Source organism: Galleria mellonella, unplaced genomic scaffold (assembly GCF_026898425.1).
Source record: "Galleria mellonella isolate WM207_F2 unplaced genomic scaffold, CSIRO_AGI_GalMel_v1 utg9223, whole genome shotgun sequence".
NCBI classification, from domain to species: domain Eukaryota; kingdom Metazoa; phylum Arthropoda; class Insecta; order Lepidoptera; family Pyralidae; genus Galleria; species Galleria mellonella.
In genome coordinates this window covers 170,626-193,556 of record NW_026442175.1, presented here as the reverse complement: position 1 = coordinate 193,556, position 22,931 = coordinate 170,626, and the positions used below count along the sequence as shown (strand labels likewise).

General features: G+C 32.4%; 2 protein-coding genes across 6 annotated transcripts in view; one reads left to right on the top strand and one right to left on the bottom strand.

Annotated features, from left to right (window-relative positions):
* Window positions 1-195: 195 nt before the first annotated feature.
* The window catches only part of LOC113520850 (uncharacterized), a 150,668-nt gene continuing 127,932 nt past the window's right edge, over window positions 196-22,931 (bottom strand). For all 5 annotated transcript variants that reach the window (XM_026906274.3, XM_031910449.2, XM_026906273.3 and 2 more), the window contains 6 exons: window positions 17,097-17,249; window positions 16,346-16,447; window positions 15,583-15,733; window positions 15,304-15,390; window positions 5,275-6,499; window positions 196-2,496 (listed from right to left, as the gene is read on the bottom strand). In XM_026906274.3, coding sequence (XP_026762075.2) covers window positions 1,317-2,496; window positions 5,275-6,499; window positions 15,304-15,390; window positions 15,583-15,733; window positions 16,346-16,447; window positions 17,097-17,249 — 2,898 coding nt within the window. In that variant the 3' untranslated portion in view covers window positions 196-1,316. The remainder of the gene's footprint in view (window positions 2,497-5,274; window positions 6,500-15,303; window positions 15,391-15,582; window positions 15,734-16,345; window positions 16,448-17,096; window positions 17,250-22,931) is intronic.
* LOC116413134 (N-terminal Xaa-Pro-Lys N-methyltransferase 1-B-like) lies at window positions 17,561-18,647 on the top strand. Its single transcript, XM_031910451.2, has one exon. The coding sequence runs from the start codon at window positions 17,818-17,820 to the stop codon at window positions 18,523-18,525; it is 708 nt and encodes a 235-aa protein (XP_031766311.2). The 5' UTR covers window positions 17,561-17,817; the 3' UTR covers window positions 18,526-18,647.

The following is a 22,931-nucleotide window of genomic DNA, read 5'->3' as shown; positions in this document are numbered from 1 at the left end:
CTCACTGGTGCCTTACTAGTATATACCGGTGACACAGACAGGGTATCATTATTATTCATTAAAAAAAAATAGCGGACAGATTTAGATAAAATTTAATACATATTATAAATTACATGTAATATGTTAGATACTTATTATTCTAATCAAAATGGGTAAAACCGCCGAAAACAACTAGTAAAAAATAAAACACCAGACTTAGTTGCAAATTAACATATTTAATTTTATTGATACACTTTCATTATAATTATGTCCTTTGTCCAACGAACAAAGCATAGAAATTACGACCAATATTAATAACTTACTTTAAACTGAGAAAAAAAAAAACAAAACAATTGAATAACGTTATTTAGATGGTGAACGAGCATCTGTAATCCTTAGACGACACTAGGTGCTAAGATTGAAGACTTCTTTAATCTTAAAATAGGTTTAATCCCTCTTACCACACAAAAAAAATTAACTTGCAATAGACAGGTGTCCAATACATATTTATAAGTATTGCTACAAAAGCGCGTCTAATATCTCTTTTAGTCTAAACAAAAGAAAACCTATTATCATAAAAAAATTGTTGTTTTGTTGTAATAAAATTTTATTGTAATAATTTATATATTTTGGCTTATAAATTTACAAATAGGTATTATTAGATTGACTAAACAATATTTAATCACTTAGCCAGCATTTTGGTAAACACTGTTTAGATAAACAGTGTTATAAATATTTTTTGTAGTAAAACCGAATATTTTTAATCGATAGGAAATTTTTAGTTAACATACAGTTTTGGTACTTGAATCATTAATATAATAGATAACCTCGTTAGGTTATAACATATTATAAATTCAATTAAATAGTAAATCAAACAATTCAAGAATTTTACCGTATTTTTCAAAGCCATTTTTTAAAACACATTTTGTAACTATAGTGCAATTACTATGCTTTGTTCGATCCCTATGAATGGTTTATTACAAATTTTCATTATCATATAATATTATGAGTGTCATAAGTCTATTCACAATAAATTGTCAATAATATTACTTACCTAAATTATATTAAATAAAAATTCGTACATTGGACGGAATTAGAATATTAAAGGTTAACATTAGTAAAGCTACATGACTTTTTACATAAAAACAAAAAGCTGCTTACATATTATCGAATTGTTATAAGAATATTATTAATATGCAGTTACCATTCAGATATATAATATCTAAAGCATAAGGCTCAGTCTGCATTTGACTTTTATTTATATTAAGTATTAAAAAATATGGCATACAATGTTTAAAAAAAAACGTTTCTTCGTTATTGCCCTTTAATTTTAATTTCTAATAATCTCTAATTTTCTCTGATACTCTATAATTACTACTCCTTCTTTCTGTATAACCATTTTTTAATTCATAACCCAGCGGTGATCGTATACCGTTCTCGATGTACTTAACATTCGTAATAGGCTCCTTGTAGCCTCTGCTTTTAGTAACAGAATTAATTTCTCGCGATTCAATTATTTCTTTTGATCGACCATCTCTTGATGGCACTACTTTCTTGCTTACCGTTTCAACCGTATCAGTAATACTTGGCCTTTCGGGGTCTCCCGAGCGAGTTTGATATCTGTATGTTTCTGAGAAGTTGTCGCTGCTGTTACTTCCTCGTCGGAGAGCTGGAGATTTTAATCGTGTTTCCAAGCGCGAAACAAAAGGACTCGTTTCTCTGTTTAAAGAATCTGTTTTGTATAAAGGAGTCTTTCGTTCTTCACTAATGCGTTCTTTATAAAGCGGCGAAGGTGTACCATATCGAGATGAAAGCCTACTGCCGTCTGACTCGTCATCGGCATGTAATGTTTGATATAATTCTGGTGCACGTTCGCGAAGACCTTTTAAGAATATCTTTTTCTTATCGGTATTATCATGTGATTTGCTAAATCCATTCGTATGTCCATTAGACAGTGGTGTTGTTTTTCCATATCTCGCTCCGAACAACCCATCCTTTCGACGTTCAGTTTCACGAGAGACAGCATCGGCAAGGTCTCGTTGACTACGATTTATTATTGATACGATTCCTGGACTTTTTAACTGTTCTGGTGTTTCATCGAGTCTACTTAGATGGGGGTTAGATTTGTACATAGTGGAATAGTTACGGTTTATACCGGATACGTAACGTGGATGAGTTTCTTGTTCTGGAGCTCCCATAGCAAAACTCTTGCTTCTATTAAGAGCCTTATAAGTGCGCGCTGGCTTTGCTGGACCAGGCGGGTATCCGTTTATTTTTCCGTCCGGTGATGTTGATATATTGTTGGATACGTTTACAGCACTGTTGGACCGTTTATTGGGAGTCAGTCTATGCCAATACTTGTTTGAACTTGGCTTCTCGGTGGGTTTCTCCTTGCGGTCGTGCAATTTTCGTGGCAATGTCTGTGCGCTTCTTGTATAATCCTCTTCAGGTTCGCTGTTCGGGTTTAGTCTACTCGTTGAGTGACTGAATCGACCTAGCGTATTTGAAGATTGGCCCCTGAAAAGAAAAATAAAACAATTAAGTATTTTTTGTCATATCCACGTCTTTAGATCAGACCCACGTATTTTATTGTTGTCTTCTTATATGTAACAAAAACATATAATCTCGTTAGTAATTGGATTTAATGATATGCCATCCCACGCGTCTAACGACCATTCTTTGTTTACATTGAAGTGCTGTAACACTGATTTACGAGTTCGCAAGCATTTAATAATGCGGCAGAATGTCCATTGCGCAGAAGTTTATCTATTGATGATTATAAATATGAAACGACTTTAAAACGTGGGATTAGTAATTAAATTACTTGAACTACAAGGAACAATAGAAGTAAATACGTATTAAAAGATAATCGTATCGAACGAATTAACATAAAATCAGCATACACCTGTCGCATGTTAGGAATGTTTCCTAGCGATGAGTCATACAGCTTGTTCCAATAAATAATAGTACATAATAAACTGACTATTTAATCTCACAACATGTGAGTCAGTCAATAAACTAAATAAGGGTTTCTTTGTGAGCTAAATATTTAACCTATTATGTCCATGGTCGACAACAGATATAAAAGGCATGATTATGCCGGAACGTAATCTTGATTGATCTGATGTATGGCAATGTATCTACTAGTCGATTAGAATTATTTGTAGTTACTCAATTATTGTGAAAATTAGTTAAAACCCACAAAATAAAATTCGATGTAGCTAATCTATGAAAGTACTATCACAACTCGAATGTGTGTGTTGTTACGAGCTATTAACAAAAATAAACAATTCACTTATTTCACACAATAAGTATTCAAAATCCAATAAATTTATTTATGAGACGCTAAGTAAAAAAAAAAGGAAGGAGCTAGGAACCAAATATTTAACTGCGTCAAAGGAAAACTCGGCATAAACTACCGAAATAGGTAATAGTGATAAAACACGCTCGTCCTGCCTTATTTGAATTCGATAAATATTTATTTTACCATTTTGTCTTTCAAAAAACTAAACTATAGGTGCCTTGATGTTGACTTAAAATATCATTTCACAATTCTAATAGGACATAATAATATTAGTATGTAAGTTGGTCAGTTAGGTATACGAAACTTGCAAAATAAACTACATCATCTAGAAAGTGTGCAAATTGCCAATTTTGGAATAATAAAGTTTGGTTTTATTTATTTACGTAACAGTATTAGACTGCGGTTACTACTTTCCATCAGGTGGGCCGTTAGCTTATCGGCATTCTAGTGACCATATTCTTGGGTTATGCCATTACATCTTACCTTTCTAGTTCTAGAACTAATTAACTAATGTGATAGTGTGGCATTTATTACAACCTATTCCTTAATGTTATCTGCGTATACAGAGTGAAATCGACATTATTAGTATCCTTTAAAGATAGTGTTTTATACAAGTGTAACTGAACATGTTCGTCAAATAAACATATGTCTAAAAACGTCATAATAAATTTGAGCTTCTAGTGCTAACTTTATTATGGACACAAATTTCACTAATAGAATGCCTCTTTAAAAAAATGGTACCTACTTTTAAATTAAATTTAAATTACTCAAAAATAAAAAGGTAATTGATTATATTTCCAGAGAAATATGAGTTAAAAATGACAAAAAAATGCTAAAAACAGCGCGTTAAAATTAGTAATCAAAGCTCAAAATTTTTAAACACTTTTCAATCCACGTTTTTTTGGAAAAATATTCACTTTCACTGGTAGATACGATTATTTAAAAGGATGAAAATAATTTCGATTTCTCCTGTATGGTAAATAGTTACCAAATAAGGTAACAAAGTAGTAATATGGGCCATTCAATTAATTATGTTCACCTGAACTTAATAAATCAGTAATTTCTTCTTAATTATTAAGGTTCTGTAAAACATCACTGATGTCTAAAGACCTATAACTAAAATCGTACGATATTGTTTCTACTTAAAAAATAATCAAGTGTTTATCGTAAATTGTCACAGTCCTGAATTAAACACGAGGCATCATTTACATAGCTATTTGTCTTATCATTGCACCAAAGAGGCCATCATAATTATAAAATATATCATAATTAAAAACATAAAACTGTTCATATTCTCATAATTAAAAAAAGGAATATAATTCGTTAGTATAAATTATGAGAATTTAAAATAAAACTGCTGTAGCCTAAAGGAATTGTTTTGTTATAATAAATTATTTTTTAAAATTTCTTATACGATTTCGATTAAAAAAGTTTAAATAATATAAAATTAAAAAATTTTTTGGAACTTAAAACTATAATTTAAATACTTTAAATATCAATTAAAATTTTATTATAGTGTTGCACGTAGGAGGCGATAAGAATCTGTTGTAGGACAAGATTCTATTTAAGGTGCCAATTTTTTGCACATTATTTAGTTCTTTATAGTTATGATACTTGTGTTAAAAACAACATTAATATAATGAAAACAATAAAATTCTTTGCAAGGCAATCTTTGTAAGACAAACCTATAATTTAATTACTTCAAATGAAAATTCTATGATAGTGTTCACGTAGGAGGCGGTAAGGATCTGTTGTAGGACAAGATTCTATTTAAGGCTCATATTTTTTTTGCGCATTATTTTGTTATTTATAGTTATGATATTATGTTACAAATGTTATAAAATTTAACATATTTTTATAAACAAATGAAATAGCGCGTTGTTCGCCTCGGCACCTGAGCACTACCAATTAAGGACAGTGTCGACGTTAGCAATATAAAGTCTAACGTGCCTATAATTATATTAAAGAAATAATGCGGGGGTGTCACTCACCGGTCTCTGTGATCACGAGCGTCAACAGTGGCAGTGCGTCGCGAACTGCCCTCGTACTTATGTTCTCGGCCGTAAATGCTGGGCGCGAAGGGGTCCTCTCCGAGGTAGTAGCGGTGTGGAGGCGCAACCGGTGGCGCCAACTCACCACCGTACTGTTTGTACGTACGCGACGAATGCTCCGGCGACGGCGTGCGCGAATTACGCCACCTTGCTTTGCGTTCCGCCGATGCTGACCGAATTTTACCAACTAACTTCCTAATAGAATTCCCAATCGCGGAACCAACAGATTTTCGAACTGGAGACGGTCGTCGACCACTATCGGCGAAACGGGTCTTTTGATTTTGTTTACGTTCCTCGCGATCGCGACGACGCGGTGGTGTCCGATCACGGTCGGAACTGCTGCGGCGATCTCTTGGAGGAGAATAATCTGGAGGTGGTTCCGCAGTTCCTTCATCACGACTATCACCTGACCGCCCCGAGTTCTCATTACGAGATGAGCTTCTGTAACCACTGTCGTAACGGTGTTCCTCAGAGAGCCTCTGTTTGGTGTGTCGTTTTCTTTCGGGTGCCACAGGACGATAATCGTCATCTACAGACGGTTCCCGGAAGGAACGGTCTGTTTCCAAAGGGCGAAACGGCGAACCACGCGGTGGACTATGCATAGTTGATGAGGATACGTAGGCGGAGTCGTCTCGCGAAGGCGGATGACGCCGTCCGATAGGCGACGATCTTCCTTGAGGCGATTCACGTTTCCCATACACGTGTCGGGGTGATGAACCGTTTAACCGATCATCGCTAGCATATGGTGAACGAACAGTCGGTGGTGAGGGAGAAGAGCTACGTGGCTCAGGCATTCTAGGCTTACTAGCACGTCGCTGTGACCAATCGGCAACACCTTTAAAATAACCTCCAGTTCTATTCACTGGGGGAACTGTCCGTTCATCAGAAGGTGTAGAGGACTTTGTTTTGCGAAGTACTCGATCTCCGTAAGCCGGTGGTGGTGGTCCAGACGACGTCTTTCCGTAGTATCCTTCGTCCTCTGCTGCTTTATTTTTGGCATAGAAAACGGGTTCAGGTCGTCGTCCAATCTCTTCAGCGATGGAATCGTGGGATGAACGGGATTCGCTGCCAAAGTGACTCTCAAGCCACTTAGATGTTTCCTTTTTGCGCGTCTCTTCTTCTATGTCGAAGTCGAGCGGTCGTTTCGTGTATTCTTTATCGTGCTCTGAAACGAAGAAGCAACTTATTTAATTAAATACGTAAAAAGTTTATACGAGACGAGCGGACGCGCGGCGTCTCAGAGCCAAGTGTCACAGTCCTGCTCGCGCACATGTTATGGCGTAATCGTAAGTCAATAAGTTTGCTAAACCATCGAAGGTCAATGCGATACAAACACTCGAGACGTCTTTACTTAACTGCCATGAGTCTTCGGTGCGGCAAATTATTTACTGAATAATAATTTCTAGGTCACTATTCTTTTATGTTTATAAGCACACTATTATGTAACTATGTCATAGATCAACTATTAGAGTCCACGAGATATTAAGGTATATATTTTATCAAGATAATTAGCACGAATAAATTTGTATGATATTCTACAGCGTGAATGTTCAAACATTAGGCAATAAATCAGCTTAAACTAACCTTGCCTGCTACTACGATTATCTCAATATTTGCTACGTATCCCAGAGGATAAAATAACTCATATTTTATAATTTACATAAATGCTCAGCCCCATGCGGGGTCTTATTAACGATCCGCGTGTATAAACAGGCTTTACTTATGGTATCATTACCAATTCATCGATTGATTTAACTAATCTCTACAAAAAAAAATGTTTGCAAATCTATTTTTATTATAAGAGCAAATTATTATAAGCAGTTATGGACTGTCGTATAATATAACTTCTAATGGCCTACAATACTAGGGTAATTGTAATCATCATTGCAGTTAATTATCTACTGCTGACTATACATCTCCCTTATGCTGCCGTAAGGAAAAGAAGATGTAATACCATCGTCTTAAAAATCATTTTTCCGAGTATTTAGAGCTTTAAAAAAAAAACAAAAAAATGTTAGTAGAGCGGTATCTGGTAGAGAGAATTATATGGCCTCGGACTGTAGTTCTTAATTTCACTTTTTCTATATCCGACAATTCTTATTTCAAATTGCTGGTTTATCTTATACTTGGTAATATACAAAATACATTTATATGATATGACTATATGGTATACTCATCATGTATTTCGTACCACGTAAATGTACTTTGTACACAACTACCATAAAAATAAAGGTATAAGTGGTGTTTAAAAATGACCTCAGTTTTCGCGTAGGCTCAATGACTCTCTATAAACAGTAAACTGATGAACAATGTTACCAAATTACCCACTTTAATTCTCCTTTAAAGTACCAATTTAGTTTTGTTTTGCAAAAAATAATTGAAAGGGAAAGTGAGGGACTGATTCGATACATAGTTACCCTTATATATTATATACAGAGACTATTACATACAGAGACATATATATATATATATATATATATATATATATATATATATATATATATATATATATATATATATATATATATATATATATATATATATATATATACGGGTCCAGAAATTACGAAATAAGAACAAAAAAAGAATAAAAACAAATTTTATTCAAATTGAGAACTTACTGATTTTTTCATTACAATTAAAATACAAGGATACCATATTTATGATTTATTTTTTATTTTTTAGATAATGTTTAAAATACATTTAATTACATCACGTTTCTATTAAAAAAGCATTATTAAATTCTGCATTGCTAAAAAGTACTGTTTCAATAGAGACTAACGAGAAAAGAAACAATCAATCATCATGTACACAAAAAAATGTATACTATAAAAAAATGTATGCAAATTTCTAAGACATACTATAAAAAAAGCCCAGAAGTTAAATATCAAATAAATTCATCACACCTACTCGGAAACTATATGTCAATCATTGAGTGGTGGTAACAATTTAGTCGTAACAAGGTCAAAATGTGTAACGTTTCTAAATGGAGAGCTTGCATATTATATGAAAAATGCAATGTCGAGCCCAAAAATTATAACGATAAGAAAACCTAATACACCTGCTTGTTTTCGTCTAACAAAAAGGAAAACTAAGACAAGTAGCACTTATGTCTCGAAAGTTTCATACTTTTGCAAGTTAAATAAAAAAGAAATTTTACAGTATCGATCTACTTTGCAAAAAAACATACAAGTTTAAAATATAAAACTTTAATCAAGTTTATCTCTACTCCATAATCTAACCTTCAGAGATGGGTTTTTATATTTCTCAAATAACAATGTAATTTTAATTATATATCACCATACTTTATTTTTTTTATATAAGTACAGTCTGCACAAGATATATATGTAATCAGTACTTTTTATTATTTTGAGTATTAAATGCAATTGATGTAATATTTGAGCAAATATTACAATTAATTTATGACGCGCTTGTAAATTATTTTTATATAAAACTAAATTATTTTAAGCGAATCTATAGCTTTATAATTTGAGTTATAATAGTTAATAATTCTTTAATAATTTTTATTACATATTTGTTTTATCACTTCCTCTCATTTGCTTTTTCTCAACACTGTCCCATAGTTATACGTATCATATATACGTATATATGATTTTAAATATACACTTATCTCTAAAAAAAATATATAATACTTTTTTAATGAATTATACCTAGTCAGAGCATCTACAGTCTCAGAGAACTACAAATTACAGTGTTGCGCATTTATTGTTCACTTTTTTACACTGTCGTATAAATAGGTACTAATTAGTAATTATAATGAATATTCATAATGTAATCAAGCTCCTTTTCTATTAAATATATTTCCGTGGGTGGGTTTTTTTACAAGAAATATAGATAAAGAGGCAACATCTAATATACCTTAGTAGGTATATTAAGTTTCATACATTGGTGTATTGTACTTTGTTCTAATATTTAGCACTTACAAAATTCTGGAACAAAAAAAGTGGTTACACAACACAGTTTTACTATTTTTATTTTATCTTTACATTTGTAGAATAAAAAGAACCTATGAACATAATATTTCTTAATTATTTTTCCTTGATCAAACCAAAACCAAAATAATAAAATAGCATTTATATAGATACTAGTATTTCATTAGCATGAGTACTCAATATAAGAAGGAATTTATATTTAAGCAGCAAGCGTGTCAAGTTGCTGTCCAAACGTTCTCCCTGAAGACCCTAATGTTTAATACCCGGTCACAGATAATAAAATATTATACTAGGCCTGGTGAATTCGTCACGATGGACCAATTACTACTACTATTCGTGTCTTATATATTATTATAGTACTCTTCTGGTCTCAAGAGTTTCTGGGCTACCTTCGTTTATTTATGAAGGCCTCTAACGTAGCTTCTTACCTATCACGTCTGACTGATACAGTAGTATTTCGTCAGCGAATCTATTGCGAAAACAAAATTATAAATTCATTATCATCAAATTATAAGTGGCAAATACAACTTCTAAGTGACATTGTTCAAAGCAGCAAGATTATGCGAGGTAATTATTAGCGATAACAAGTTACCTTAAATGTTCATGTCGCATAGTTTGTTAGGCGCCGTGGGCAGCATATCTCTATCTACGGTTAACACTCTATAAACTAATATTTAAATTCAACCCCACCTATTCGTAGGTATTACGACGTATATTGCTACAAATATTACTACTTGGCTCCAAGTTGTAAGTAATATTATTTGAATATAACAGTTTTATGACAGAAATAAGATAAAACATTGTCTGAACAGAGTCTAACAAAAGTAAGCCTGTCTAAGTAATTAAATATTGTTTAGTCGGTGTAACAATATTTATTTGTAATTTTATGTTTCTTACTTCAAATACTTTTTATTTTTCACAAAACAAACTTTCTTTTATTTAAACATAAACAGATGTTGATACACTTTTGTAGTAAGTATAATATAAAAGAAAATGCTATTACCCTGAATAATAAAAATAAATAAATAAAAAGCAATTTAGACCTCAGGAAACCTTTTTTTTTTATACAACTTAGAATGGCAAACAAGCTGACGGCCCACCTGATGGAAAATGGTAACCGTCGCCTATAGACATGAGCAGTGCCATGGAAATAACAGAGTATACTGTTTCACCCATGATACCCCCCATGCGTTGCCATTCCTGAGAACTCAGGTGTTATTCCTCTGTACCCAGTAAATTCACGCCATATCCCACCCTTCAAATCGAAACACAGCCATGCAAACACAACTGCTTCACAGTTAAAACACGAATAAAACACCTATATTATTTGAAAATATTAATAGACGAAGCAGATAGACAAAAGAACGAAATTCAAATAAAAAAAAAACTTAATTCTTATTCATTGCCGTGTGGTCCCGGCATAGACTGAACCACACTTTATTTTCTTGTGGGTATCGTAAGAGGCGACTAAAGGAATTTAATAGTCAAAGGATGGGCAGCAGCGTCCCTCTTAAAACATCACGAAAGCCTAACTGCGTTTGCCAATCCGCCTGCTAAGCGTGACAACTACAGTTCAGCAGTAGATCTGATGATGGCTGATATGATGATGATAATTGAATAATTATCCACTTACTTCTTCTAGATTTAAACTATTCAAAACGATCAAATATTAGTCTACAAAATTACAAATTATAAATGGGCTTTTTAATATCAACAAAAACACAAAATGTCTTGCATAATACGTGTTAAACTACATTTAAAACATGCATAATATTGCCGTATTAATTATAATTTTAAGGTTTTACGCAAATAAAAGCTCAAATAAACTTTGTTTGGCTTTCTTATCCTAATAGAAAAAAAAATTAAATACATTTACTCAATTCTATATGAGCATTTCTTACAAACTGACTGTCACAGAAAAAGAGTTTTTGCGCAGTAAATTTGATCTTCAAAAACTTTATAGAATAACGTAGGTAGAATTTTTGATTAAGTATATTTTCCGAGAGAAACGAGCCCCCGTGGTATCAAAAAGTTTACCCTCTCCACTCCAGACGCCTTCAAAACTTTTTAAATTTCGAACATAATTGCACATGTGATAAATCTGAATAAAATCAGAACTTTCAGTAAATACTAGAATGTTAAATTTAATTTAATTTTTATAGAGTTATAAGTACCTTCACAACCGAATAGGTAATGCATAAATCAATACATATAATAAAAATGTAATTGGTCACTGTCTGTACATGTAAGATATACACATAAGAAAAACTATTGTAGGGAGGCTTTATGAACCCAACAGAATCCACAATGATTTTTAGAATTTTTATCTATTTGTCTGTACGTTTGTACACGCTAATCTCAGAAACGGCTTAACCGATTTGAACATGGTTTTCACTAATGCGTTGCGGTTTATTTCACTTAACATTTTGTTTGTTTTATTTCAATCGGTTCATAAATAAAAAAGTTATATCAATCTAAAGAATCATATATAAAATGTTACAAAATAACCGAACAATTGAATTTGCTGAAACTTTATGAAGATATTAGATACGTAATTATCATCTAAGTATATAATACAATATAAGACCGGATTTATGAAAAGTCCTAATGGGAATGTTATACGAGAACTACATAGAAGCGAGCAACGTTGCGGGAAACGACTAGTAATACAATAAATAAAAATATTTTTTTATTCAAGTAAACTTAAATAAATAATAAGCATTTTTAAATAGTTATTTTTCATGAATCTACCGCCCAGTTCGAAATGCAATTTCAGCTGAGAAGAACTCACAAGAAACGCAGCTACTGTTGTTTTTTTAAAAAATGAATATATTTAATTATATTACAAATATTTTATATACTACATCAAATAGTAGGTGAATTCACCTCACTTTCTAAAGGATCGTAAAATGCTTTATACGGCATATTTAATTTTGATGATTCTACCTGATTGAGACCGCATACGACGAATAAGGTCCTTGAATACCAAAACAGAAACAGTGGGTTGGTTTTAATTAAAAATTAAGTAGCCAGGTTTCAACTGGCAGGTATACACGTTGATCCATATATTCTTTTTTATGTTACTCTTGCCACAGGTAATAACATATCGAATAGTACAATATTGAATATTGTAGGTTGCGATTTTTTTTTATTTTAATAACTTTTTTTTATACCACTGAGGTGACAAACAAGCATACGGCCCACCTAATGGTAAATGGTTACCGTAGCCTATGAACACCTGCAATAACAGAGGTATTACGCGTGTGTTGCCGACCCTGAAGAAACCTCTTTATTCCCCTTTTGAACCCCATGATGTAGTCTCTTGGGAAAACCTCGACAGGGAGCTCATTCCACAACCTGAGTGTTCGTGGGAGGAAACATCTCTGAAACCGCGCAGTACACGACCATTGAGGCTGTAGGACATGAGGATGAACTCCCTGTCGATGGTGAGCCGTACGATGGTAGAAAGTGGCTGTGGGCATCATATTGAACAATTCCTCTGAGCACAATCCATTGTACAGGCGGTAGAACATGCAGAATGAACAGTGAATTACGAACGCGGTACATTATTATTGCGTTTACATTGATTTTGTATGGAATCTGTTTCGGAAACTATCCGCTAGGGGCGTTGTTAAGTTTGCAATGTTTTCACTACCGCCAACGCAATCGAAAAGTAAATCTTTGCACAACTCACACCAGTCATTCAATACTTTGTATCTGTGTTTACATATCTACGTTAATAAATTACGTGAGCTTAAGATGAGAGGAACCGAAATTTGGCAAATTGTCACCAAATCTCATTCACATGAAAAAGTCGAGGTAAATCTAAAAATCGAAAACAATATAGTATATGTATATGGAAGTTATTGAGTTCAATAAAGCAAAGTTTTTTTTTTTTTTTTTTATACAATTTAGAATGGCAAACAAGCTGGCGGCCCACCTGATAGAAAGTGGCAACCATCCCTTATAGACATGAGGACATTCCTGAGGACTCAGGTGTTATTCCTCTGTACCCAGTAAATTCACGCCATATCCCACCCTTCAAACTGAAACACAGCCATGCAAACACATCTGCTTCACGGTTGAAACACGAATCTGACAGAGGTACCCAAGTAATCGACTTTTGTACAAAGTCTCCCTCTGGTAGTAAAAGTAGATCAACGTATAAAATTATTTAAAATATAACAGGCAATTCAGCCTGCTGAGCATGGCAACTACTGGCAAACAAACGGTAGGCTTATGTTCAACAGTGGACAGTTAAAGGCTGATATAATGATGATAATAATAAATATGCCACAACCATTTCAAATTTTACTTCATTTATATTCTTAAATAATTATATGACGTATAGTTTCTGAACACAAAAATATTACACATATTGTTAACAACACCTACCTGATTATTGTTTGAATATTTTAGTTTAATAAAAAACTTAAAACAACTATCACCAAATATAAAATTCAAAGTCATATAGTATTTGACACGTCCCACTAATTGTCCTATGTAAGTTTTATTTTACAATTATAAAACTATATTTATAGCATAGCATATTATATGATAATATTTTGTATATATATATTTTTTTTATTTCAAAAAAAGAATATTTTTAATATATTAATTACTTTTTATCACAAAACTTATAGAACTGTTGTGGACGCGGAACGATCGTGGCCCAAGGCCGACAACTTTACACTAAAATGGTCACAAACGTTAGTCCATTAACATAACGATCGAGGATAGATATAGCAGCATCTTCCAGTTTTAGCATAATCTGATAATATGCTGTGTCATTAATTATGCGAACGCTAGAGCGATTATCCAATTTTCGTGTACCTATTTATTTTAATGTTTAACAAATTTGATAACATTAATCTAGCTAATGGAATTCGTTGTAAGAAAAAACATAGATGTCTAAATTGTTTTTATCCTTTTAAGTAATAAATAATTTTGGTTGTAAATACGAGGAGTAGCTACAAGTATATGCGTTCATAGCATAGGTATCTATACATTTGATTATATACTATTTACCAGAGGGAGACTTTGTACAAAAATCGATTGCTTGGGTACCTCTGTCCCATTCGTGTTTCAAACGTGAAGCAGTTGTGTTTGCATGGCTGTGTTTCGGTTTGAAGGGTGGGATATGGCGTGAATTTACTGGGTACAGAGTAACACCTGAGTTCTTAGGAATGGCAACGCATGGGGGGTATCATGGGCGAAACAGTATACTCTGTTATGTCCATGGTACTGCTCATGTCTATATGCGATGGTTAACACTTTCCATCAGGTGGGCCGTCAGTTTGTTTGCCATTCTAAGTTGTATAAAAAAAAATTATAACATGACAGTAAAAACCAAATCAATATTATAACCTTAGTGCTTACACATAAAATTATATTAATGGTATTTAACATAAGTTTATTTTTACATAGAAATCTATATTACTGTTAGTTCTAGCACAGACTAGACCACCCCTTCCTTTCCCGTGGGTGTCGTAAGAGGCTACTAAAGAAACCTAATGGTCGAGGAATGGGCAATAGCTTCCCTTTTAATATATTACCAAAGCCTAAATGCGGTTGCCAATTCGCATGCCAAGCGTGACTACTACTGGCAAAACCACCCAATAGGGGGAAGCCTATATTAAGCAGTGAACAGCAAATAACATAAAAGTTTGCTTAGATAAATGTTCACAAGTACAACTTGACTAGTTTCAGCTTACAATCATAAACTTTTATTGATGTAACGTCTTTATGAGATATTTTCTCAAAGAGATTAGACAACAAGTCCTAATCTTGTTTGCTACTTGAACGTGATTCTGAAGTAAAACATATTATCTATAACTCATTATACTAAAATTAACTTACGGTAATCGCCATCTATATTTTAGTTTAAATAATAGTGTTGTGCTTTTTATGCTTTACTGGCGACATCTAGTATCAAGACGATTAACTTGTTGAACATTTTAAGTACTTCTGCGCCATCTAATATGTAATAGTAAAATTAAAAGTTTTATAAACTTACCGTTGTGACGAAGACGGCGCTGTCGTCGCATACGAACTGAGAGACTGTCCCAATCATCATCCATATTTGGTCTTCCTTCTCTCTCGGCTGTAAAATATTACTTGTTACATAATGTTATAATGATGAATTAAAATTAATATTAACATTATAGTCAGTATTAACTACTATTAAAATAATCATTTTTTAATGGTACCGAAATTACTATTCCATTATGAACCTTACCGCATTGTAATAAGATTATAGTTAATTTTACTGATTTATTTTAAAATTCCTATGTACCTTCTTCAGTGCGTGTACGGGAGTGGAGCTGTGTAGCGACGCGCAAGCCACCCGCCATGAGATCTGTGCTCCGTTCAAGATCCACCCGCTTTCTTCGCTCGGTACCGCCCGTCTCTTCTACAAAACTTTTGTCACTTGCCAGCGACTTCGCCTGCAGAAATAAGAATATTGTACCAATGACAATCGATGTCTATATTATGTTTTTTTAATATTATCGGATGGCGGGAAAGGGGTTGTTAGCAATGGAATTTGACAGCCCCATTGCTAGCAATATGCCCTATCAGGTCGACCTTCACGTGGTTCCCCTTGGAAACCATCGTGAACAATTCTTGTTGAATTCGTCACGATGGGCTAACTGGCCTGCTTCATCCTCACCTATCATCCTTCACTGGTGCCCCGCCGGTGTAGACCGATAGCGCTCGTGGGGTTACCATTCCATTATCACCCATAAAAAAATATATATATTATCGGGTAGTAACAAAAAAATTAATAAATATAATTGTGAACTAAGCTTAATTTTAACAGCCTACTGGCGGCAAATATGTAAATCCGCTAATGTCAGTAATGTAACTTTAGAGAACATATTTCAGCTAAGTAGCTTTTTAAATCTTTACGAATTCTAATCAAACTGACGATTTGTCTAGTAATATCTCTTTTTTCTGTCAAGTTTTATAAATCTACAATTTAGAAAGTAACGAATAAAATTGACGGAAAAATTCTAGCTAAGAAGTGTAAAGCATCCATACAGGAGCCTGTAACATACCTCGTCTTTTGACAACTCTTCGTCGCAAAGTCGTTCTTGTTCTTTCGTGTGTCGAGTCTCAGTCACGATCGTCCCATCCGGTCGCAACGCTCGCAGTTCCTCCTGCATATTTAAGACCGTGTAAATATTACATAATGTTATATTATCTGTGGTACTATGAATCTATTATTGTTTTAGATACATATATTGTCGTGAGTAATTATAAAGTAAATATATATGTGGGTACTACAGTAATAAAGTAGTTGTTGTTCCCACTCGAGCTTTTGTATTTTTGTACATATACGTGTTTTAATTTAAAACTTTTTTCTAAATTTTTTTAAAACGAAATTTTTTTAAAAGATTTTCAAAAAAAGAACTTACTCAGTTTACTATTTTTTTATGTGTATTTAACAGGATATCTTTGCTAATACTAAACTGAATTCGACTTTTAATTAAAGTCGGCAATCACTGAAAGAGTCTTTGAAGGCGGTTCTGAATTAATCAGATTTATTTGCGATTATTTTACTCAGTTTCATCGACAAATCAGATTTTTTATATAATTTATAATCGATAAGGTTTACTTTCGTGATAGTTTAATTAATTTTATAACAATTGATGCCGCCGCCTTTCTTTACAGTGCAAAAAATTACTTGTTGCGAAATTAAATTAGTAACACAGACAAGGCACTAAATATTTAATGTAATAATGAAAATTATCAAATGTAAACAAAAAAATAATGCGTGAGAAACTTCTCAGAGTAAACGCGACTCACCGTGTCATCTGTATTGATGGTAGTGTTATAAGCGACAGTGTCTCTGACCACTGTTGGACCTCGTGGTACCAACGCCAGTTGCTGCTCAGTCTGAACCCTCAAGGCATCTCGGATATCTTCCTCGGGGGTCTCATTTACGGCTGTGATGAGAGCCTGCAACAATAAATACGACACTTTCATTTGTTTGTCATATTAATCATCCATACTCGTACATGCCTGTATTTATTTGATTTATCCATATTACCCCAAATTTAAATTCCTGCAAAACTTCTCAGTTATACCTAGCCTACCTTAACAAATTTATATTCTTTTTGTGTAACTAAGTCACGACTACTGACGATTTTATTAAGATGGAGTGTCTACTAAATCACTTAGCTCACAACTATAGAATTTTAAAACTACGGCATTTATTTATGTATTTGTATCTTAGTTCTACTTTTTAGTATAAACATTAATACTCTTACATAGAATCTTTATACAGATTAAATTTATCTCTAAATTTTAGAACAGTTTTGTAGCCTCAAAGAGAAAAATTTCTATTAATTTTTAAATGTATTACAAACACTGTTTAATTTTAGGAATATTATAAAATGTTGTAATTTATTAATAAATTCAGTGACAGTAGAATATATGCTGTAAAGGGCTAGATCCCAAAGCCGTAAAAGTCATTAACAAAAAAGTAGCATAAAATGACATAAAATGTCACATCAAATTTGATACAATGATTGAAAAGGTAATAAATATAATTTATAGAAAAATGACAATGGAAAATAAATTCTACACAAGAGCCGCTTGTTATTGGGCTAAAGTACCAGCTACCATAGATGGAGTGTTGGGCGGTTTTGGTCACATTTCCGATATTGACATCGTCGGCTCCAGGGATTTTTTAAATAAAATTAAAGAACTCGATAAACATCCGGATTCCAAACTTGCTTTAGATTGTGGCGCAGGCATAGGAAGAGTGACAAAAAACCTTTTAATTCCTCAATTCGAAAAGGTCGATTTAGTCGAACAAGACGAAAAGTTCATTAACACTGCAAAACAATTGATCGGCGAAGACAATGCCAATCTTGGAACAGTGTACAAAATCGGACTTCAGAATTTTAAACCACAAAAAAGGTATGACGTTATTTGGTGTCAATGGGTGCTCGGACACTTAAATGATTATGATCTAATAGGATTTTTAGAGAGATGTAGAGAAGCACTAAATGAAAATGGCATAATTATTGTTAAAGAAAACATTACTACATATAACGAACTGGAATATGATGATGATGATTCTTCGGTGACGCGTTCATGTAATCTCATGATAAGAATATTTAAAGAAGCACAACTAGACATTGTGTTAACTGATATCCAAGCAAATTTACCAGCAGATTTATATCCTGTTTACATGTTTGCTTTAATACCAATGCAGAAAATATTATAGCTCTCTATTTTGTTATTATTAGAAAATAAACTTTTTAAAATAAACGGATAATAGTCATTTACTGAGCGTATCACACTATCAGGTACAACCCAATACCAACCTGTACGTGCACTAACGGACGCCCGGAGTCACGCATACCTATAGTTGGTACGTATATACAAAGTGAATGTTTATCTTTGATGGAGTGGCGAATCGTGGGTGGAATTCGTGATTGTGTCGTTTAATAAAGTAAGATCTCACTAAGGCACAGCTACGAAATTCGCAAGTACATTCACTATTTAAATATGAGGGTAGGACTATGTTAATACTATGGAAATTATGCTAACGCAAAGATTTAGGACGCGATTATTATTAAAATAAACGAATGTGTGTCATATTTAGTTCTTACATCGATGCCTACTCGTATTTCTATTGGATTTCTATGTAATCACTAAAGAAAGAATTTTAAATCATTATTGGGGTCTAGCTGGACTGTAATGAATCCACATTATTTTAGTTAATGGGTTGTATATAATACTTAAGGTACTACATCAGAGTATGATGACGTGCTCAAACTTCATTACAAAAAATCATTATAATTATACCTAATCTATATTTGTTATATTTTGTGTTTAGGATATTGCTCCTTACAGCTTCTGAACGTAACTTGTTAACGTATGTTTTAATCCCAGGAATTAATTTGTTAATTTTAGCCACCATTTCGTTTCAATCGTATCGAAGACCATATCGCTTGCAATTAGCCATCAAATCTCTGCAATGTTCAATCAAGAACAGTTAGCGATAGACATCGCACGATAGCCTGTTATTAGGGCCGCGTCAATCTCAAAAGTACAAACTCGCCGACAGGTTTACCGTTATGTTTATCTGGTATTCTAAACTTAATATAATTTGGGAACTCTATGATCAAATCTACAAAACTATTGAGTATATTATAAATGAATTTTATGATGATAAAATCATGCACTCTTGGTAAAAATAAAAAAAAGTACCCTAGGCTTCTTAAAATATAAAACATTTTATTGATATTAATTATGCGTCAACAAATTCATCTAGATTACTTTAATCTAAATACTTTATATCATAATATACTAGTGATCACTAATTTAAAAAAATACAGCTCATGTTGGCCGTGTCGTCCCGGCATAGAATATGTATATATAAAGGTTTTTTGGAAGAGATTGCTTAGCAATAAGACCGCCTTTTCTGCTACACTACACTTATTGAAAATTGTTCTACAAATCCTGTAATGTTGGTGCAATAAAGTGTTAAATAAATATGCCACCTCTTCCTTTCCCTGTGGATGTCGTAAGAGGCGACTAAGGGAGGGCGAGGGATAGACAGTTGTGTCTCTTAAAATATTTCTAGAACCTGACTGCGGTTGCTAATCCGCCTATCAATCGTGGTAACTACTGGTAAAACCCTCCAAAGGCGAGACTTATGTTCAGCAGTGGACATTTAAAGGTTAATATGACAATGATAACAGCTCATGTTACTCACTGATATCGTAATTTTCTATAGGTGAAAGATTTTTAAAATCGGTTAAATATTTTTTAAGATAGTCAATTACAGATAAAAGAATTAAATCTTTCTTCTCTGTAATACTAGTTTAGATTTTTAGTTTTAAAATAATTTTTATGAGGATAAATAAATTATGTCTCTCTTGAAATTTAGAAAGCTAAATAAATTCTGTGATAAATTATATGTTAGAAAAAAATGCTAAATCCAGCTATTTAGAATTCAGTTAATCAATTTTACTTTTTATATATAGGTTGGATAGATCTACAGATTTACCCTTGATTAATTCCACCACAATTATTTACGCTTCCTAACGTGAATTAGATTAAGCTTGCATTGAGAATTTCAAGTTTTAGACTTACGGGGCCTCCGCCGTTTATTACAGTGCCCAACTACCAATTAAGCCTGCATAATTGCCTGCATGATTGACTGCATAAATAAATAAATAAAACTAAATAAAATAACCTATAATAATTTCCCAAATAATCTTTTTAAGTCACCTAAACCGGTGTCAGTTTGGAAAAGTTCAGCTCCACAAGGAATTTAAAAAATTCGTTTATGTATATATAGCAAATAGTAAAAGTATTACTAAAAGTACTAGTACTATATTCTCGTTATAAGATGCTTGTAGTCTTTTATAAAAGTAAATAATAGATTTAGATTGTAATAACATTATTTACTTAATAAAAATATACCCTTGACTTTTGTATTTATAAAAATCAAAATTGTATGGAATTGGTATACACATTTGAGTTTGTAATGTTCTCATTCTGCTTAGTGAAATAGACCTTGACCTGGCGTTTATAAAGCTCAAAATACTATATAAAGATTACAGTGTCGCGTATGCATCCTCCTTTTGTTATTTAGCTACTGCCATTTGGCCAGGTTACAAAGTAAGCGTGCAGTTCATTAGAGGTCGTGTTGCATTGAAAAATAGAGCACAAGACCGTTAAAGATTCTTCGTTTTGAACGTAGGAAAATAAGAAATGAAGTCAGCCCTTGAAATGAGTCTATTTAAATTATGTATTTTTAATTTAATTAAAATAAATTAATTCATTATAATTGTTACTTCATTTTCTCGCACTGTATAACTACCTTAAAGTAAATGCTGTGAATACCTAAAATAGGCATGTGCATTAATATTGTATTATATTTAATGTTTGTTATATATGTTATAATGCAATATGTTGTTGGTGTTCCCTTAAATAAATAAATAAATATAAAATAAATGTAATATTTAAATTATTTATATAATTATCTGTGGTTTACGAGTATAACGTTGAATTTAAATCTGTCACAATCATAACGTGCAATAATCTGAAACGATAGATATTATGTCCATGATAAAGAAGGCCCTTTTTTTTTGTAAAATTTCCATTATTTATATTGTATAACTGAATACTTCCACAACATTTATGCATACATATAATTTTAGGTATTTCATTATGACCAAACAAAAATATACGCTAAAGTAGATTGTCTCTCGTATAAAATCTGAGCAGACATGGCAAATATAAAAAACAACTTCCCAGAACTCCACGTCTGCACAGGACATGAGACTTTGTTAAATAGAAAAAAAAACCAACTAATATTGATTAGTTAATTCGTACTCTATATAAATAAATAAACTTTTACGATTTACCGAACTATATCTTTGGAAAGTGAAACTACTATAATTGTAACTACAAAATAGTTGTTGTCCATCCAATTGGTGGGCATTTGCTACGTGCTCACCTGCTTTATTGTTCTACATTTAGCGTGAATAATATGAAATAAGTAAAAGTAATTTGTATTGAAGTATGTCGACTGAACATAGACTGGTCACGACTCAGGTAATATTCGCTCTTGATTGGCATGTTTTCTGTTTTGACCGCCATTTGTGTATAAAATAACATGGAAGATATTTATAGTAAGCTCCAGTCAAAACCTACGAAATATAAACGTTGGAACGTTCACAGGTGCAATTAAAAAGACTAAATTTTTTTTTTTATAATTTAGTGCGTCTTAGACGAAATATGAGCCGATGAGCCAGACAGTGGTTCTAAGTGAACAGAAATGTATATTCTGTTCATGTGTATAACACAAGAGATAATTTTCATTTAAATATTATTTGTCTCTATCTTGATCGCTATTCCACTATTATTTATGATATTATATGAGATTTCCAGTAATTTATATTGAAAATTGTTATTAAACTATAAATTTCATCAAGCTTCAACAACGCCATAGATACAATATATATAAAAGAGAAAGTGACTGACTGATTGATAAACGTACTAATGTAAATCAAAACTACACTACCTACAAGTATTATTTTATCTTGAAATATGAATTTTTCATGGGGTTTCTTATAAATATAACTCATTTTAACAATAACAAGAATGAAATTTCACAAAATTTATAAGAAAATTGGGAAATAATTCACTACCAAAACTGCGGCGAGTAGCTAGCAAAAACTTAAATAACACTTTGTAATAAACATTGTGTGTACGAAACTTTAAAAATAAAGTATTACATTTTTTATATACTGTGATTATTTATTTACTTACACTTTATTGCATTTATAGAAATAGTAAATATAGTTAATTCTAATGAGAAGTGATACAAAAGGCGGCCTTATAGCTAAGCACTCTCTTCCAGACAACCTTACACTGTGATTACTAAATGTATAAAAATGTATCGCATGTTGCACACTAACACCTAAAACGAATCTATTTATAAATATTACAAAAAGAATATTATATATTTAGTCTGAAACAATGAACTTTCATCGTATAGTTCTATCCTTTTATATATGTATACAAACTGAAAAATAATTTCGCATATCTCTTGAAATTTCATTAACATTGTATCCATAAATCTAAACTGCTGGCAACATGAATGACAAATTC